The sequence below is a fragment of the Aspergillus affinis genome (genome assembly GCF_023601865.1).
Source record: "Aspergillus affinis strain CMG 70 chromosome Unknown NODE_167_length_61688_cov_86_527763, whole genome shotgun sequence".
Lineage (NCBI taxonomy): Eukaryota > Fungi > Ascomycota > Eurotiomycetes > Eurotiales > Aspergillaceae > Aspergillus > Aspergillus affinis.
Genome location: NW_026515948.1, coordinates 37,981 through 57,357, shown reverse-complemented (window position 1 = coordinate 57,357; position 19,377 = coordinate 37,981). Strand labels below are relative to the sequence as shown.

General features: G+C 51.4%; 6 protein-coding genes across 6 annotated transcripts; 3 read left to right on the top strand and 3 right to left on the bottom strand.

Moving 5' to 3' along the window:
* Positions 1 to 200: 200 nt before the first annotated feature.
* Positions 201 to 2,857, top strand: KD926_002958 (transcription factor domain-containing protein; the record flags this gene model as incomplete). The annotated part of the gene is made up of 4 exons (XM_053094537.1): positions 201 to 647; positions 722 to 819; positions 890 to 1,663; positions 1,729 to 2,857. The coding sequence occupies 4 exons, from the start codon at positions 201 to 203 to the stop codon at positions 2,855 to 2,857; spliced, it is 2,448 nt and encodes an 815-aa protein (XP_052950718.1).
* Positions 2,858 to 3,458: 601 nt separating this feature from the next.
* Positions 3,459 to 4,232, bottom strand: KD926_002957 (tubulin-binding prefolding complex subunit GIM3; the record flags this gene model as incomplete). The annotated part of the gene is made up of 4 exons (XM_053094536.1): positions 3,459 to 3,651; positions 3,754 to 3,821; positions 3,965 to 4,102; positions 4,215 to 4,232. The coding sequence occupies 4 exons, from the start codon at positions 4,230 to 4,232 to the stop codon at positions 3,459 to 3,461; spliced, it is 417 nt and encodes a 138-aa protein (XP_052950717.1).
* A 680-nt stretch (positions 4,233 to 4,912) lies between these two features.
* On the top strand, positions 4,913 to 6,440 carry KD926_002956 (autophagy-related protein 27; the record flags this gene model as incomplete). Its single annotated transcript, XM_053094534.1, has 3 exons — positions 4,913 to 5,537; positions 5,669 to 6,137; positions 6,245 to 6,440. The coding sequence occupies 3 exons, from the start codon at positions 4,913 to 4,915 to the stop codon at positions 6,438 to 6,440; spliced, it is 1,290 nt and encodes a 429-aa protein (XP_052950716.1).
* Positions 6,441 to 7,620: 1,180 nt separating this feature from the next.
* Positions 7,621 to 9,614, bottom strand: KD926_002955 (uncharacterized protein; the record flags this gene model as incomplete). Its single annotated transcript, XM_053094533.1, has 4 exons — positions 7,621 to 7,764; positions 7,935 to 8,783; positions 9,269 to 9,451; positions 9,552 to 9,614. 4 exons carry the CDS (start codon positions 9,612 to 9,614, stop codon positions 7,621 to 7,623), a joined length of 1,239 nt encoding a protein of 412 aa, XP_052950715.1.
* Positions 9,615 to 12,456: 2,842 nt separating this feature from the next.
* Positions 12,457 to 15,240, top strand: KD926_002954 (ATP-dependent Clp protease ATP-binding subunit; the record flags this gene model as incomplete). The annotated part of the gene is made up of 1 exon (XM_053094532.1): positions 12,457 to 15,240. One exon carries the CDS (start codon positions 12,457 to 12,459, stop codon positions 15,238 to 15,240), a length of 2,784 nt encoding a protein of 927 aa, XP_052950714.1.
* Positions 15,241 to 15,838: 598 nt separating this feature from the next.
* KD926_002953 (SDR family oxidoreductase/polysaccharide deacetylase family protein) lies at positions 15,839 to 18,207 on the bottom strand (the record flags this gene model as incomplete). Its single annotated transcript, XM_053094531.1, has 5 exons — positions 15,839 to 16,305; positions 16,418 to 16,795; positions 16,851 to 17,146; positions 17,235 to 17,811; positions 18,099 to 18,207. 5 exons carry the CDS (start codon positions 18,205 to 18,207, stop codon positions 15,839 to 15,841), a joined length of 1,827 nt encoding a protein of 608 aa, XP_052950713.1.
* Positions 18,208 to 19,377: the final 1,170 nt, after the last annotated feature.

The following is a 19,377-nucleotide window of genomic DNA, read 5'->3' as shown; positions in this document are numbered from 1 at the left end:
CAGGCGGATGGGCATCATCTCTCTCCCTTTTCCCTCCTTCTATCATATTCCATTCAACATTTTCGCTCCTTCTCTTCTAAGAACGTTGCGTGGTCGTGGTGGGGTTCATTTCACTCCTTTCACCCAATCTATACCACCAGCACCACCTTCCGCATTCTTCCCGTCTACTTCCCTTATGAGCTTGGCTCTCATAGTTCGAAATGCAGACTCATTATTTCCGTTCGCCGAATAGCCAACCTCAAGCGGGTGTGCCGTATGAGTTGCCCCCGGTGCAGTCGGTAACTTCACCCTCGGGACCCTTCCAGCAGGGCCCTCCTCCGGGTGCTCTGCTTTCCGCTCCGCCGAGCAGACCCGAGAGCGGATTGAGGATGCCCCATCTACTGCAGCCGTTGGCACAACAAATCCCCAACCCTCCCCCTCCGCCTCCTTCATCCTACTCACGCTCCTATGAGTCCAGTGGCTCACCTGCGGAGGGTATTTCGATGCTTCCCGATGCGCCGCCTCTCAATGGACTTGGATCCGGCCCCCCGGGATTGCTTCAGCCCAGTGCGGGGCCGCAGCAGCAGCAACAGTTGCAGCAGAAGAGGGCCTATCGCCAGCGACGAAAAGATCCCAGTTGCGATGCCTGTCGAGAGCGCAAAGTTAAGGTATGCTTGGCCTGATTCCTGTTCCATTATGGCTTGGCAGCGCGCCGTGATTGACCCTTGAGCCAACCTACTAGTGTGACGCATCCGAGTCGTCCAGCTGCACCGAATGCACAAACCGCAAAGTGCGCTGTCAATTTACCAAGGAGACCAACCGGCGCATGTCTTCCATAAAGTGCGTTCGCTGAAATTCACCCGTTTGATGGTTGTTGAATGAGAACAACTCGTGCTGACTCAATCTGTAGACAGGTGCAGGATCTAGAGAAGCAGCTCATCACGACCAAACACCAGTTGCAGCAACTCCGATCCGGCATGCTGAGATCCGATAACCTGATGGACCTGGATATTGACGGAGCAGGACAGCCCCAGTTGAAGTTACCGGACCTTGGATACCGACCCCAGCGCCGGCCTAAGGCCGTCGTCGCAGGTGATCTGACCGAGGCACGTGTCAACCTGCGCAAGTATGGCAGAGGCATCATGCACGTGCCTACACCGTATCGCCAACAGGGCCCCAAATCGTTGTTGACGGCCGACGCCCCGCCACTCCCGTCGAAAGACATCGCGGATCGTCTCCTGGCGCAGTACTATGCGTGCATCCATTCGGTTCTGCCCGTCCTTCACTGGCCAACCTTCATCGCCGAGTACGAGAAGGTCTATCAAGCGCGCTCCCTCTTGGGGATGCCACGAGAGTGGGTCTCGGTGTTGTTTGCCATCTTCGCTTGTGGTTCTCTTCATATGTTGGAGAAAACGAGGGAAAATGATGGTAAGGAATTTATCAAGATTTCTTGCGGAGTTATCGATGTGTGGCAGGACAACTTCACCCTCGATCAGGCCCGGGCAGCTTTGCTGGTCAGCATATTCTTGTATGAAGTGAATTCGAAATCTGCTAGCTGGGTCTGGATCGGTTCTGCCGTCCGGGTAGCGCAGGAGATTGGCCTGCATATCGAATCGGGGCCGTGGTCCACACTCGAAGCCGAAACGCGAAGGCGACTTTGGTGGGGGATGTACGCTTGGGATAGGTAGGATAATCTTGATTTCCTGCATTGCGCGGTGATTTGAAGCTGACGAGTTGTTGCCCCTATAGGCTTCTGGCTCTAGAAATGGGGAAACCTGTCCTGATCAATGATCAAGACTGCGATGTTGACCTCCCCTGTCCTGTTGACGAGCAGTATATCTCAGATGGAGGGGTTGTGCCCGAAAGCCAGCAGACGACTCCCCTCCTCGCCACCATTCATGTCGTTCGATCAATCGGGCAACTTACTAGGACATTACGGTCCTCAACTATCAGCCCGGCCACGATAGACACATTTGAGCGACATTTCAACGCATGCCTTGCCACATTTCCCTCGCAGTATCATCCGAAATCCGACCAATATCTCGACCCTCGAGCGCTTGATCCCATCATTTACCTCCAAAATGCTCGCCTCATTCTTCACCGCCATAACATCAATCCGCTTTGTGTGCCCGACGTGCGTACCTCGGCCCTCGATTACTGCGTTTCCACGTCCCAGGATACCGCACGTCTACTTTCACGATGCATGCGCTATCCCTCTAGTCCCCATTCAGGATTTGGGGCCGCGGGAAATGAGGCTTGGCGGCCCTTGCTCGCCTCGTCCGCAGGGACCACCATGTGCACACACATCTGGCGTTGTGCACTCATTCTGCTTTTCCGGCAGGATTTCGTCACCGCTTTAGTGTGTGTCCAGGCAGCTGCCGCAGTTGGAGACTCGCGCGCGCTGAACGCGGCCTGTGGGCGATATATTGTTTTCTTCTTGAAGTGTCTTTTGGATCGATTACGCCACGGCGACGATCTCGACCGAGACGAGGAAATGCTGGCCTACGTCTCCGGAGACATGCAAGGCCACAGCGACGGCAGCTGGGTGTGGCAGGGCAGCGAGACCGGCACCCAGTTAGCGGCAATGTCTTCTAGCATCGGTAGCCCGGTCTCATTCGGGCAATCCGACCCGAGGGACAATATTTCCACCGACGACGCCGAGAATACTGAAGGTTGGGATTGGGCTGAGAAGACAATTCGGTTCCTACACGAGAAACAGCTCGATCAGCAAAAAGAGTATGAGAGAAGGGACGGCTCGTCGTTCCAGAATCCGCCCGAGTCCGCGTATCTCAGCCCCGAGGCTGCCGTCGGGAGAGATGAGGCATCGCCCCGACGCTCGAGCTCGTCTCATCGCATGAGAATTGCCAGCATAATATGATTTGGGACCCCAATATCATATCTTTAGTCCACGGCGATAAGAGTCCAGCAAACCGCCTTTCGTCGACAACCCAGCTTTTCGGTTCACCTTTCAACAGAATCGCGATGCAGCTCCGAGCAAAAATTTCCATACTCTTGACCATGACACCAGAAAAAGAGCCTGAAATGGAATGTACTTGTATTGGGGTCCAAGTCAAGTCATGAGCTTGGTAGACCACGGACCATGTGATACGATGTTATGCATTACGATCAATTTATTGATGATCAATCCAGTGTTTGATTATACCTACTTTACTATATATATTATTTACTGTATGTCAGTAATCAAGATAAGCGCTTTTTCATCTTGACCCTCCATTTACCAGTAAAAGCCAAACCAGAAATAGTAGTAATAGTCATTGACACATAAATTTCTTTAACTCTACCACCCATCCATCTGTCATATCTTCGCCTCGTAAATCCCTTCGTCGAGCTTTTATATCCAGCACTAGGAATAGGGCAAAATAGAACACCCTGGCTATCAGATCAGATCACGTAACTAATCTGCCTTGAAATCAATGCATTCATATTCTTCACTTTTTTTTTTACTATTTCCCTTCACTTCAAGTCTCCAAGTTAATACTGCGACCGAACCGCGCATACAGCGCCACCTTCAACTCCTGCAGCTCCTCGCGCAGATCACTCAACTTATCCTCGAGGCCGGATACCTCGGTGTCGATCTGCTCCGTGGAAGAGGAGAGCAAGGACTGCGCTTCTTCCAAGGGGAGTTGAAAGAACGAGTCGCCGATTTTGTACCTATATTAGGTTAGATTCTTGATTCTTTTCGATGCTTTCATTTTTCTGGGAGATATGTGCATAGACTGGCTAGGTGTTGGGGGCAGAGAGGAAGGTACTTACGGGACTAATTCATCCTCATCCGCCAGTTCCAATTCCGTCGAGACTTCCTCGAGATCTTCTTTGTCTTTCTGTGGGTGGGGATTAGCTGATATTCAGATATCTGCATACCCACCTCTCTCCCTCCCTCCCCATCCTTTCTTATCGGAAAAGATAGAGTGGGAATCTGAGGACTAAAGAGAAAGGCGGGGCCCGGGGGGGAGAAAGAACGAACCTGCTTCGCCTTCAACAAATCCTCCAGCACCGTCTCCCGTTGATGCAAGCGACTGAACCGATTGATCTTCTCCTGGTCCTCGCGACGGACTTCATTGTCGTCGCCGCCGCCGGCAGCGACTTCGTCTTCTTTGGAGAGCTGCCGTGGATTTTTAGCTTATGTCCTTCTTCATCTTTTTTCACCTTCTTCTCTTTTTACGTTCTGATAAAATGCAGAGGATAGAGGGCAAGGGTTAAGAGTGTGTACGTACCATGCGCGTCTGCATCATCTTGAAAGAGGTTGCTCTTTTGCTCTTCTGTTTGGTTTCTGATGGCCTTTTGGTGGGGTGGATTGAGGCACTTATTGGTTGCTGCCAGCCCGAGGGGTTAGTCAGCTAGGATGGTGTCACGTGGGTGTCACGGGGAGGTCGGAGGTGGTTTGGAGGGATTGGATCTTCCTTCGTCTTATGCTGGAAGGTCTTGGGATGAGTTTAGTGTGTCTAGTGGTTGTGAGAGGGTTATTTTCTGGGGTGATTGTTTTTACTGTGAGTATTTTGAGTTTATCGGTGAAGTATCCTCATGTCTAGATAAGTATATAAGTATATATTGGTGAAAGGCATTTGGTAGTAAATTTGACTTTATCTCCACTTCTTATTTCTTCTCATTTTTCTTTCTCTCTCACAATAATCCCAATGTGCTGATGAGTGGCTTTCGTCACTATATAGAACGACCCTAAACTTCTCAATCGACACCAAGGAGTACAGCAGGTCGGGTGACATCATCATCATCGCTCATCATCTGGTCGCTCCGAGCGAATCAACCTTCAAATATTGGCAGGAGAAAGCAGAGCCCCCAAGTGCTTCGAATAACTCCTCTTTTCCTTTCTAGAGGGATCGTTCATCAGACCTCGAGGCCACGGCACTCCACGCGGACTGTGTGTCCTTCCTAGAATATCTCTCGTGCCGTCATACTGGAAGTATTGGGCACACCAGACTGGAGAAGCCAGCGACGCCTCGGAGAAAACCAACATCCCGACCACCGCATCGAGCAGCTCGTCCATCATCTTCCATACCAGCCATTCCGCCCCAGTCTCGATTTCTCAGCTGCCTGGGCATTTCTCGACACAACACTCATCCTGACCCCAAACGACCCCGACCGTCCTCCTTGCGTCTGTCGAACCTCTCTACCCGTCGTTTCCCTCCTTTCCTCGGCCAGCGCCCGTTGCGAGCTCTTCACGGCCATCACCGCCGATCCGCCAACTTCGCGCAACGAAAATCACCCACCACCTCGGCCTCTTGTAACGAAGTACACGCCTACGCTTATACACTCCTCCACCATGCGGATATCTTCCGCCCTCTACTCCTCCGCCGCCCTCCTCTCCTCTGGCCTCGCCTCCGCCCGCGGCTTCGACTGCCACAATATCAATGTCAGCGGATATAAATATGACCTCAAGCCTCTGGGCGGAGTCCACACTCTATACCATGTCAACGAGACGGAATCCTACGTGGTCAACACCACGTATGTGATGAACATTTGCGGGATCTTGAAGGGCGCGGCGAACCGGGATGGGATGAAATGTGGTACTTCGAAGAATAGTACGTAACTGGACTCCTACTGCACTTTTCCTTATCTCTCTACCTGTATCTTCTACGCAGGCCAAGACGACGATCCAGGAAATTTTTGTTTTCACGTAAAAAACCTCAAGCTAATCACCGTTCCCCTCCAGTCTGCGGCTTCGAATACAAACACGCCCCCGACGGCTCCGAGTCCAAACACCCCTTCCCGATCGTCGGTCTCGACCCCGTTGGCCACGGCTCCAAAAACACGGAGATCACGCGCCTTAAGACCGACGACTCCGACCAGGAGGGTCTCCGCGTGAAGTTCTCCGGCGGTAGCTACGAGAACGAGGACGGCAAGAAGAAGAGCGCCGGCGCCGTTATCGAGTTTCAGTGCGATCCCGACCGGTCGGGATTAGAAGGGTTGACGCCCCAGGCGGACGACGGGCCCGAGAACGAGCGTCGCGACGGCGACGAGAATCGCCAGAGTCTGCAGTTCAAGAGCTTCGGGCTCGTTGATGATGATTCGTATGTGCTGCGACTGGACTGGCGGACTCGGTATGCGTGCGATAACTACGTCGATGAGAATAAGGGTGATTCGTCGAGTCATTGGGGTTTCTTTACTTGGTTGATTATTATGTGAGTTCCCACTCCCCCCTTTTTTGATCTAGCTCTGGTGGACCTCTCCCCTTGAGATTGAATTCCGAGTGAATTGAACAACGAATAACTGATTGATTCCTGAATAGTCTCTTCCTCTGCATCGCCGCCTACCTCATCTTCGGCTCGTGGCTGAACTACAACCGCTACGGAGCTCGCGGCTGGGATCTGCTCCCTCACGGCGACACCCTTCGCGACGTTCCCTATATCTTTCAGGACTGGTTTCGACGGGTGATTAACACGTTGCAAGGGTCTGGTTCTAGAGGAGGATACAGTGCGGTGTAGATTTTCTGTTTTCCACACCCTTTCTGCCTTCTTTTCTATATTTTTTTTTTTGACTCTTTTATGGCATTTTGCTCTTGGCTTGCTTTTTCATCTTTATTTTGACTTGCTATGTTATATTTTTTTTTGATGTGCGAATGTCATAAGGGCCAGATCTCTCTATGTCTCTCCGTCCTCCTAACTCCAAACCATATATTCTTTTGACTTTTGAAGGGAAAGGAAGGAATAGGCAGTTGCACGAGTCCCATCCGATAACTGGTGTTGATGTATCAGATAGGTTGGAATGGATACAGATACAGATTCTACCTTTCTCTTTCTCCCCTATAATTTCTTCAGTATCTATCTACATTGTATGAATGGAACCAATGGCTGCTGTACATAATTACACTTACCGACCTCAATGTATGACTGAATAATAAGAAGATAGAAGAGAGTGATTTTCCCGGAGTATACGAAGACCGTACGGTGATATATAGATGGATTACATACCTACCCAAGGATCTAGGAGTTCCGTTCCGTTCTTCACGATAGGATTTACTGTGTACTTACTGGGCATGTATACACTACGATAGTTAACCATGAAACCGATATGCTCATCAGTCATCGGGAAGATGATGGTTATGAGAGCAAAGATCTACAGCACGCAATCGACATATCTCAATCACGCAAGCTCCGATAAGAGAGGATCGATCGATCCCCCGTGCCGCAAAACCAATGAGACCGACTTCCGTGTAAAGCACGACATCAGAAACAAATCAGATAGACCTTACGGAGATAATATCGAGGAAATATGGGGTAAGAAACTGGGGCTAGTATTCGTTATGACAATCTCCCAACATGCCAAACCCATCAGATCATAACATAACATCGAGTAAGAAAAAGCATTGCCAAATGGCGTCATCACGGCTAAGATCTCATCATCAGGAGCGGTGAACCCGCAAAAATCAGAAAACAACTCGTAAAGTATAAAAAGGTATTCGTTTCCCTGGTCCCCACCTCCTGGTACATTCTGGGGCATTTGGATCTTCTTGGTGGGGGGTTGGGTGTTGCAATTCCCCTATCTCTTTCCTTCTGTCTCCCTTTTCCTTCTCTTTCATCCATCCCTTGAGTCGTCTTTCCTACTTACTTTCGTTCTTCCCCTTTCTCATCCCTTCGCTCCTTCGAGCCCCTAGTCCGCACAAGTCTACACCTTCATGGCAAATTGCTTCATGTACAAGTAATCTGCCATGTTGAGATCCACGGCTTTGCGGATCTGGGCGGCGCCTTCGGGGCCGTACTTCTTGGTCCATTCGGCGTCGAACTCTTCTTCTGTCTTGACGGCGCGGGCCTGACAGTTTGGTATGTTAGTTGACCCTGCTCTCTCCGTGCTTGACGTCTTTCCTTCCCCTATGGCCTTCCTGGCTTGACTTTCACGCTTTCCCTTCAGTGTTGAATGGAAAGGCAGAAAGAGAAGACAGGAAGGCCAGAAGGGGACGGGAAGGAGTGAAGACAACTTACATGCTTTCTGGCCACCAGACCTCCCGACTCAATTGCGTCGTTATGGAATCCTCTCCACTTCTCGAACGCCTCACTTACGAACCGATGATCGTCCTCGTTGTCCCAGTCCAGCATGCTGGGATCATAATCGATGCCGACGCTGCGACAGAACGCCTCCATCATCGGAGCGGGCTTATCCAGCATATCGTCGGCGTCGACGACACAGATCTCGGCACCGGATTCATGGCCTGCCCCGAGTCCGCCGACCACAGGCTTCAACTTCTTCGAGCTGCCGTCCAGCTCGTCGGCATCGTCCTCCCTCGTCGCGATGTGCGGACCGATTAGCCCCACGCTGCGCAGGTAGTCGAAGGTGCGTCGCACCTCGTCGTACCCGGCCTCGGCGGGGTCGTAATAATAAAAGCCCGTGACGTCGTCCAGCGGCGGGATGGTGCAGCGGTAATACGACGGCACGCTGTAGTGCGGGTCGCGGATGAGGAAGGCAAAATGAAACTGGGAGAGGATGGACAGAGGCATCACGGTGGGGTTACCAGGTTCCGGGAGGGTATCGTACGGGAGCTCCGAGGCAGTCTGCTTTGACTGCTGCTCATGTGTCCCATTTGCGACCGCCTCTTCCTGGTGGCCATTCGGCTGCTTTTCCGCACCGTTGGTGACCCCGTCGGGGTGGTGGTCGGAGGATTCATGAACGACGCCATTGCCGTTCATGCCCCCGACCGAGGCGTTGTCTACGGACACAGAGTTTCCCGTCCCGACGCCACGCTTGATTCTGTTCAGGGATGGCGCGATGCTGGCAGGCTTCCCACTGGGAGGAAGAAGATAGTGGATGATGTCTTTGATGAAGATTCTCTTGCCCTGCGAGTGGAGGTAAGTATTTTACTCGGACAAGAACGATTGACGAGAGAATAAGGGAAAGATAAGGCGGTGGAAAAGGTAAAGTAGGGTATGTCCGGGCGGACGATCGTTCAAGATCCGTCATCATCATCTGTGTGCCCTTGGTAGGTAGACATGGGTAGGGAAGTAAGATCCCATCCCGCATATGGGGATTCCCGTAGACTCATAATCCGTGAGAAAATCGGAGGAAAAATGAAATGCAGGTGCTCGAGAGATCATTTTCATCTCGTTTCGTATCATCTAGCAATATGACTTGGAGAACTCCCATTTTAGTCCCTGCCACTTCCGATCCCTCAAATTGAATCGTTCGACAGAATCGGATCATGACAAGGGAAGTAAGGGAAGAGCAATTTTACGAGCCAAAAAGGGTTCTTCCAAGTCAGGGTTCTCGTAACGCGGGCAGAACTTAAAAAAGATCATGAAAAAAATAGGAAGAGAGATCGGACCTCGGAACCTTCACGCTCGATTCTCTCCATAACAGACCGATACGTGGACTGGCTGAAGCCACTCTCCAGACGAGCCTGTTCGTCGTTGGCAAATCTGGTGCCCAATCTCTCGGGACCATAGTAGAAGGCATCGCCAAATGGCTCGTGGATACACTGGATGGTATCCCGACGAGTCATAAAGACCTTAAGTGATAGGCGAAGGATGAATTAGCATATATTGCTTGGCCTTGGAAGGTCTAGAATTTTTTTTTCTTTCTTTGTCGATCAATGATGATGAACTCACTCGTTCGAAAGCCGTCGAGCAGGCTCGGGGGTGAGTCGCCACGAAGATGGGTTTCTGAGACATGTTGATTGGATTTACTTTCAATTATCCAACAACTTTTTCTCGTCTCTGGTAGATATTCCCCTTTTTAAGGAGGGGTATACTATGGTCTTGAATGACAAGCCGATAGATGGGAAAAATCCGGAACCAGTTTGCTAACTACCAGGGAGTTTCACCACCGGCGCAGCTTACTGTGACGAAGATCAATACAATTGACTCACTCTACTGTGCGTCGACAGTATCGTGAGGAAAGAGGATAAAAACCTGTCGACTTGAGTCCGGGGAGCAAGTCGGGAGGATGTAAGAAGAGGGGTTTGAAAAAAATAAAAATTCAAATCGATCAAGGAAGGGGCAAAGAGGAAAAAAAAGTGGGTTTTATAGGAAGGAAGTTGGGAACCGAGGAGGAGCAATGAGAAGCAAAGTGTGTGGATGTGAGAGGGTGCAGTTGGAGGGTTGGAGAGTTGGAGGGGCGCGATGGCGATACAAGAAAAATCAATTATGGATTAATTCTGCAGATTAATGGACGTTCCTTTTTGGTTGCTTTTTTGCTCTCTCATGAGGTATTTATCTCGAGATATTTTATTGTGTTACATTTTTTCCCTCTCTCTCTTTGATTTTTAATTTGTTAGCTGTTCTATTCTACCTGGTCTACATCTGCAAGTCTTCTCTCGATCGATCAATGAGATGAGAAGCCAAGGCAGACTATTCCATGCCATGATCATAATTGATCCCAGAGAAGTAGGTCCTGCGAGGCAGGTCGCCTCTCTCTCCCCATACTCAGCAACCATGAATATTTCTCTTCATGCGATGCTGCATAGGTAGATCCGGTGAATGAAATGCGAGCACGCCATCGAACAACTAATTAACTCCTCGACTAGACCACGATTGTCGTGGTCTATACGGAGTCAAATAATAATAACCGTCGTGTCTGTCCTGTGTCTAGAGACGCCGGACTTCACTAGACCACGCACGATGTCCACGGCAGACGCAGCGGTTGCCTCGTCTTTTCCTCTTCAAGGCATCCGCACCGGAAATAACAAAGCCCACGATGGAACTAAGGAACAATCGACTGTCTGGGGTGGAGGGGCACGGAAACTCCAAAATAGCATCCGCAGTCGTTGCCAATTCCAACGATTATTGCTGAATACTGATGCTCCGACAGTGGCACCGGGTGGGTAAAGGATAAGATCTACATGGGAGAATAAGCCCATTCTCCCCTCTGACTTGCTCAGGGCTCGAACATCCAATCCTTCCGAGTCTGTTTCGGGCTTATTCCGGGTCCTGAGTGGCCACGGAGAGGGCCTGGACTATGGCCCCAAGTGGATTCCAGTTCCTGAGCCATGGCCGCCTTTTTTTCGTTATGCGTCCAGCAATTAAAATAAAGTGGGTAACTGAACGGCCTACGGAGCTGTTCAGCAGCCCCGGCAAAGAAGACACCAGAGAGCTGGGGGGTTTGCCCGCCGGAGTTAGCCCAGACTGAGAAACTGCAAGGCTGCAAGTTGACTGAATTGCTTGGAAGGACCGTCCAAAACTTCCCTGCTACAAGGAATCCCTAAGCCATAGGAACCAGGGTAAAATGGGCAGCGTTCCCACTCTTGACGTCACGCACGGGCTGGAGGGGAATGGGATGACATTTGACCTGGGACTTGGTCGAATCGAATCCCAGAGGAGGATCCAGAAGTCAAAAAGGGAGGGGAGGGGGGAGGACTGGAGAGCAGGAAGAAAAGAACGAAAAGGAACGGTGTCGTCCGTCGAATCAGCAACGGCTCAGATCCGATAGATCATTTGGCATGGAACGCTGGGCGAGATCTCATCGTCCCGAGGTTGGACGGAGGAGAGTTCTCGCGGAATGATGGTCATTATCATTTGCTATTTGTTATTATCGCATGGATGGGTCATCGACTTTTTTGATTTTTTTTTCTTTCCTCCGGGCCCTCTGCTTCTGCTAGTCACTTTTTAGTTGGCAATTTAGTCCTCGAGCTTGCCGGCCGATAGACCATCGTGAGACATTTAATGCCAATCAATGTAGATGATCCTCAACGTGGGGGCGTGGCGGACTCGTATCAGGTTGACCACGGCCTGCCATTTGGTTTCGCATTCGGACGATGTGGGATACCTGATGTGGCGTTGATCCGTGATTTTGATCTGGGTCCATCGTGATTCTGTAGAAGTGAGACTGAGAGTATTTCGGATCATTGCATTCTTTATGTGCACAAGGGTGAATTATGTCAGCAAGAGTCGAGCAATAAGGTTTCAGGCATTAAGGCACCAAGGCATGAGGGTCACATGTCGATCAGGCAGCAGGGCATACAGGCATCAAGGCACTAAGATACCCCAACAGCGGTCCAAGTCATGTGACATCCAGTGATATCCATAATCCCGCCTCACTGGGAACTGCCAGAGAAATGCCGCCGTTTATGGGGCCATCCCGAATCCCGAATCCCGACAGCATCTCAAAGGATTGAGACCGGCCTGTCCAGACCTCATTGCCAACTGCCATATTCCCCGTCAACCGACCTTCGTCCGAGGGATCGCCTGTCATGTTCCCACATAGCCTGACGACGTCACCCCACGTGACCGTATCACGGGAAACCTCCAGATGCTTCTGGAAGGCGGTGGAAGGGACTCGTGTCGTCATGGCGCACCGAGGGACTTCTCGATGCCCAACTAGCCGTTATATAAACTCGGCTCACGCTCGTTCTGGCTTCATCAGCATTGCAGCTTGGAGATTAACAATCAGAGCATCAGAACCTTATCGAGACCTCTACAGGTAACCACACTAAACACCTTACTCCTCACCTCGTTACCTCCGATTCTTTCATCTACATCTACCTCGACTCGACTCTGTTTTTCTCTCTGTCCCACCATGAACGGGGCTTCGTTCACAGACCGGGCCAACAAGGCCTTGCTGGACTCCAGCAACCTCGCTGAACAATATTCTCACCTCCAAATCATCCCCCTTCATCTGGCAGTCGCCCTCCTCAATCCTTCTCTAGATGAGTCGAAAGACCAAGAAGCTCCCTCCCACTCCTCCCACGATTCTGCCTCTGCCCCTCTTTTCCGCCAGGTCGTCGAGCGCGCCCATGGCGACCCACAGCTGTTGGACCGCGCGCTCATGAAGCTGCTGGTCCGTCTACCCAGCCAAGATCCTCCGCCAGAGACCGTCGCCATCTCTCCCGCTCTCGCCAAAGTTATCCGCTCCGCCACCGACCTGTCCAAGACCCAGAAGGACAGCTTCGTGGCAATTGACCACTTGATCCTCTCACTTGCTCAAGATTCGCAGGTCCAGCGGGCTCTGGCCGACGCTAACATCCCCAACGTCAAATTGATCGATACCGCCGTGCAGCAGATCCGCGGGTCCAAGCGTGTGGACTCCAAGACGGCGGATTCGGAGAGCGAAAATGAAAACCTCAAGAAATTCACGATCGACATGACCTCCATGGCCCGCGAGGGTAAGATCGACCCCGTCATCGGCCGTGAGGAAGAGATCCGTCGTGTGATTCGCATCCTGAGTCGGCGAACGAAGAACAACCCCGTGCTCATCGGTGAGCCCGGTGTTGGTAAGACCACGGTCGTGGAGGGATTGGCTCGTCGCATTGTCAACGCTGATGTGCCCGCCAACCTGGCCCATTGCCGACTGCTCTCTCTCGATGTCGGATCTCTGGTTGCCGGAAGTAAATACCGTGGTGAATTCGAAGAAAGAATGAAGGGTGTTCTCAAGGAAATCGAAGAGTCTAAAGAGACCATCGTCCTGTTTGTCGATGAGATCCACCTTCTCATGGGTGCCGGCTCCAGCGGCGAGGGAGGCATGGACGCCGCCAACCTCCTCAAGCCTATGCTTGCCCGAGGTCAGCTGCACTGCATTGGTGCGACTACCCTGGGCGAATACCGCAAGTACATCGAAAAAGATCAGGCCTTCGAACGACGTTTCCAGCAGGTGCTGGTCAAGGAACCCTCGGTCAACGAGACTGTTTCCATCCTCCGTGGGTTGAAGGAGAAGTACGAAGTGCACCACAACGTTAACATCCTTGATGGCGCAATCGTTTCGGCAGCAACGCTCGCAGCACGATACTTGACGGCTCGTCGTCTTCCCGACTCGGCTGTCGACCTAATTGACGAGGCAGCAGCTGCTGTGCGAGTGACCCGGGAGTCTGAGCCAGAGGCATTGGATAATCTGGAGAGAAAGCATCGTCAACTTCAAATTGAAATCCATGCCCTCGAGCGTGAAACCGACGAAGCATCCAAGACCCGTTTGGAGGCTGCCAAGCAAGAAGCGGCCAACGTGACGGAGGAGCTGCGCCCCATGCGCGAGAAGTACGAAAGCGAGAAGGCGCGCAGCAAGTCGATCCAGGACGCTAAGATCAAGCTCGACTCTCTCAAGGTCAAGAGAGATGAAGCGGAACGTATGGGTGACACTCAGACGGCAGCCGATTTGGAATACTACGCCATTCCGGAGACCAAGACTCTCATCGAGAGACTCGAAGCTGATCGGGCACGCGCCGATGCCGAGCAGCGCGCTCGTGGCGGTGACGCCGGTGAAGCTCTCCTTGCCGATTCGGTCGGTCCCGACCAGATCAACGAAATCGTCGCTCGATGGACCGGAATTCCCGTCACTCGGCTGAAGACCACCGAGAAGGACAAGCTGTTGCAGATGGAGAAATACCTGGGCAAGCTGGTCGTCGGTCAGAAGGAAGCGGTGGCCTCGGTGTCGAACGCCATCCGACTCCAGCGATCCGGTCTCAGCAACCCCAACTCTCCTCCAAGCTTCCTCTTCTGCGGTCCATCGGGAACAGGTAAGACCTTGCTCACCAAGGCTCTGGCCGAATTCCTCTTTGACGACCCTCGGGCCATGATCCGATTCGACATGTCTGAATACCAGGAGCGGCACTCCCTCAGCCGAATGATCGGTGCACCTCCCGGCTACGTCGGCCACGACGCTGGCGGTCAACTCACTGAGAGTCTTCGCCGCCGCCCATTCTCCATCCTCTTGTTCGACGAAGTCGAAAAGGCCGCCAAGGAAGTTCTCACCGTCCTCCTTCAGCTCATGGATGACGGCCGTATCACCGACGGCCAAGGCAGAATCGTCGACGCCCGCAACTGTATTGTGGTTATGACCTCCAACCTGGGTGCCGAGTACCTCTCTCGACCCACCGCGAAGGACGGTCGCATTGATCCTCAGACCCGCGAGCTCGTGCTGGGCGCTCTGCGCGACTACTTCCTGCCCGAATTCCTGAACCGAATCTCCAGCACCGTGATCTTCAACCGTCTCACGCGGCGCGAGATCCGCAAGATCGTCGACCTCCGTCTGGACGAAGTCCAGCGCCGTCTCGATGACAACGACCGCAGAGTCACCATCGAATGCACCGACGAAGTCAAAGACTATCTTGGCGAAGCCGGTTACTCTCCCGCATACGGCGCCCGTCCCTTGGGTCGCATCATCGAGCGCGAGGTCCTCAACCGCTTGGCTGTGCTTATCCTGCGCGGCAGCATCCTGGACAACGAAGTTGCTCGCGTGGTTATGCGCGACGGACGCATCGACGTTCTTCCGAACCACAAGATCCCCGTCGACGAGGACCAGGATATGTTCGATGAAGACGATGCCATGGCGGAAATGGATGACGAAAATGGAGACATGGATCTCTATGACTAAATGCATCGTCTTCCCTAATCGTCTTGAGAAATTAAAAGAAAGCACATATTGTGACAATATTGCATCAGGAAACAACAAACAAAAAACATACACAAAAAGCATGTGGAACTTTGTGTGAAATACGGGGTGATGAGAAAACATGATCACGACGATATGATACATTGGCGTTTTTCCTTTCCTTTCCTTGCTTTCTTCTTTTATCTTTAATTTCTTTGGTATCCCTTGTTTTAATTCAAGGTGCATTTGCATTTCTTCTTGTTACCACTTCTACTTAGCATGTATAGTTCTGATATGTATATGAACATAAGATGCATAATTTATTGAACTTAAATATTCCAATTCTTTGCTCTTCCTTTCTTTTCTTGTCCTTAGAGGGCTTCGTAGATATACTATAGTAATCAGAACCTCGTGGACACAGACATATCACTGGCCACCTACTACAGTCTACCTGTGGCTATTGTTCGAACAACCATACTGCCACGCTGCAATTACACTTCAAGAACATTCTGTTGCACGGGTTAAAAGATACAAGTCATACTCATCTCAACCATCCTCAAGAAAGCCAACCAACACGATTTCCCTAACCTACCACACCACCCTAGACTTCCCTCTCCTTCCCCTCCTCCCTCTCCCTCCACCACCTCGCCACCTCCCCGGTTTGACAAAACTCTACCTCATCACCCCAACCCCGACACCAGCCCAGAAACCGCTCCACCATACCAATCACATGCGCCATGCCGCTCGTATCCGGATGCATCAGCACCGGGAAAATAGGCTCGTCTTCGTTCTCCCGCAGCCACAGGAACCGGTCTTTCCAGAGGTTCTCGATCACTCGGACGTCCGTGTAGCCGTGCGAGTTTGGGGCGTGAGGCAGGAACTGGAGCGGGGTCATGTCTTCCATGTACCAGTTGCAGGGGACGCAGGTTAGGGGGCGTCGGTCTATGCGGGACGCGCTGGGGATGGGCTTCATCCAGGTTGAGGCGGGGAGGGTGAAGTTGGGTGCGGTGAGGGGGGGTCGCGATGGGGCGTAGAAGGGTTGGCTGTCGTGGTCGGTTAGGGAGGCGTCTTTTTTTCATTAACATAAGCGCATGGACGTGATAGGTTAGTGTTGGGTTGATATGAGTGATGGATAGGGCTTGGGGGAGGTTTGGGGAGGGAGGAGGGATGGTGGACGCACCGTATTCGAATCCGAATTCTTCAAGCAGGTCGAGAGTCGACTCTCGGAGTTGATATAATGGTGCTCGATGCCCGATGGGTTTCTTGCCGGTCAAGTTTGTTGCGATCTCAATGCATCGGACGAGTACGTCGCGTTCCTGTTCCGGGGTGAGCTGGTATGCGCCTTCGTGGGCGTATCCGTGTAGTCCGATCTCGCAGCCCGAGTCGACGACCTGGTTGACTTCCTCCGGGAAGCTCTCTACCGAGTGGCCGGGGATGAACCAGGTACAGCGGTCGGCGAGGTTAAGTTTCTTGAGCATGCGGAGGAGACGAGGGGCGCCGACCCGGGCGGCGAAGAAGCCGGATGAGTAGTCGGCAAGGATGTTATCGGAGTGTTGGCCTTATCGAGATAGTTAGTAGAGCACGGCGAGGAGGGCCTAGATGGTATACTGTACCTGTTCCTAACCAGCCAGAGACAGCGTCAAAGTCGATTGAGATGGTGATGCGGATCTTGTTTTGCTTGGGCCTGGTGATAGACTGTGGGATAGTTCGAGCGATATCAACATCTGCTTGGGATGGAGTGTTCTTGGGTTGTTGATTAACTTCGCTTTCCTTCCAGATCAAACGGCCCTCCATGCCTCCATCAACACTAAGACATTGTCCGGATATATGGCCCGCCGCACGATGGGAGGCCAGGAACACCATCGTCCTCGCCACATCCTCTGGCTTCGCAATTTTCTTCAACGGCACTCTAATTTCCTCATCAGCAAACACCACAGATTCCAAAGCTCACCTAATCTGGCGCTCGGAGGTAAATAAGGCAGGGAAAATGCACTTACGTAGCCTGAGCTTCCCTCCACAATTCCGTCGGATCATCCAACCTTCCCTCGATCATCCGCGTATCCACCCACCCCGGCGCAACGGCATTGATCCTCGCCTTACTGTTCAACCTCACGATCTCATTCTTGATACTGCGCACCAGCCCATACTGCAGCCCGGCCTTCCCGGACGCATACTCCGCATGACCCTCTTGTCCGAACTTACCCGTTTCGCTACCCGTCACCACAATGGCTAGATTGTCTAACTCTGTTCCCAACGCCTGTTGCGTTGTCTGAGCAGTTCTCAGGAAATGCTTGATGGTGAGGAATGTGCCGCGGACGTTGACGTGGTATGTCTGTTCCCAGGTGTTCAGAGGCAGGTCCCAGATGGGATAGTCTCTGCTCTCGTCGGTGATGCCGGCGTTGGCGATGAGGATGTTGATGGGTCCTTGTTGTTTGACGGCTTGAGTGAAGCTGGAGGCGATGGACTCTTCGTCTGAGATGTCGCCTGCTAGAATGGATAGTTGATCGCTCTTTTTCGCGAGGTCGCGAAAGTCTAGGGGCTTGATGTCAAGTGTCGTCACTTTGCATTCTTGGTCTGTGGAGATGGGTTAGTAAGTAGGTTTGGCAGCATCGATGTGGAATAAGATATGGATATGCGCTCTTGACAAAATGGAAGAAGTATCAATCCAGACGTATGGCTCATAACACAGGTTAAGGCAGGATAGAAAATGTCCAAGACATATTAAGCATCAGTGACCACTGAAATAACATTGATTAGGGGGAATATCTTGAACCGAATGTCAAGGGTCATGGCTTCCCAAAAGGATAAAAGAATGATGTGCAATGAATCAATACATCCAAATCCACCGCTGAACAACCTACCAAGGAATTCCCGCACTGCCTGCCGCCCAATGCCCCCTGCAGCACCAGTGACGAAGACATGAAGTCCTTCCAGGCCTAAAAAGGAGGCGGAAGTAGAGGACGCTGTCATTTTAGTTACTGGACTCAAATAAGTCCGAAGCAGGATAGAGGGATTGATGGAATGACGGAAGGAGATGGATGCGATGAGGGGAAGAAGAGATGGATCGACTAGTGACCAATCGGGAATTTCGGCGGATTGACCGATGGCAGGCAAACCCAGACTATAGATTCACAAAGTTATGTGCGAGATAGAAGACAATGGTTTCAGTTTATCTACGATTGTTGATGTCAGAGTTTAAGCTGCAAGATGATCGCAGATGGATTCTGTATTGCTACGCGTGGTCTGAATCTACAGAACCTATACTTGCAATGTAAAAGTAAATATAATTCTCTCTGTCTTGAGTTTGACGAGGTTCAGTTAAGATAAAAATATACATATATATAAACCAAGATCCCCTGGATCAGAACCTCCTGGATGGGTGTCAATCATCCGGCTGTGAGTGAATTGTGTTTGAATCTTTAACACTTCAATATGACGACATGATCATAAGCATTGATAACTGCGCTAATCCTTTTCTTTTTCTCTTTAGTTGAAGGGTATATTGCTTCATGATAGCGTAACTGACAAACACAATCATGAAGCCAATTCTTGCCAGGATGCCAGGACACCCCATAGAAGACGAGATCGAACGTCTTTCATGATTCCATGACATAACTGTACTCATAAATGAAATGATATATAATATAACCGTATATTCAACACTAAAAGTAGTTCTAGAATTCTCTCTTTAGGCCAGCTCAACAGTTGACAGAGGAATACGACCCCAGTGTCAACGCTCACAGAATGAGAGACTGGACGTTATCATCAGCAAAATATAGTATTCAGCTCATCTTCTCTTTCCTGAAACGAGGGGAAAAGGCCATCCTGCCACGACTTCCATATCCCCAGTACATACCAAGCCCCTTACTCAAGCCCATAGGTCCCCTAAGACAGCAACCTCGCCACCACCGAAACCAAACTATCTCCATACCTCTTCTTCCGGCCGAAAACAACACCGGAGATCAACCACACGGAACACACCTACAAGCCACGCTCCAGCTGAAGTGAAACTAGTCGAGTATGCTCCGTAAAGCAGCCAGCCTTGCTCCTGGATATCATCCTCATCCACTTGGATATTTCCCGGACCTGACTTGCCATCTACTCTCATTCTGAGAGAGGCGTAAGGAGCACGGAGGATTT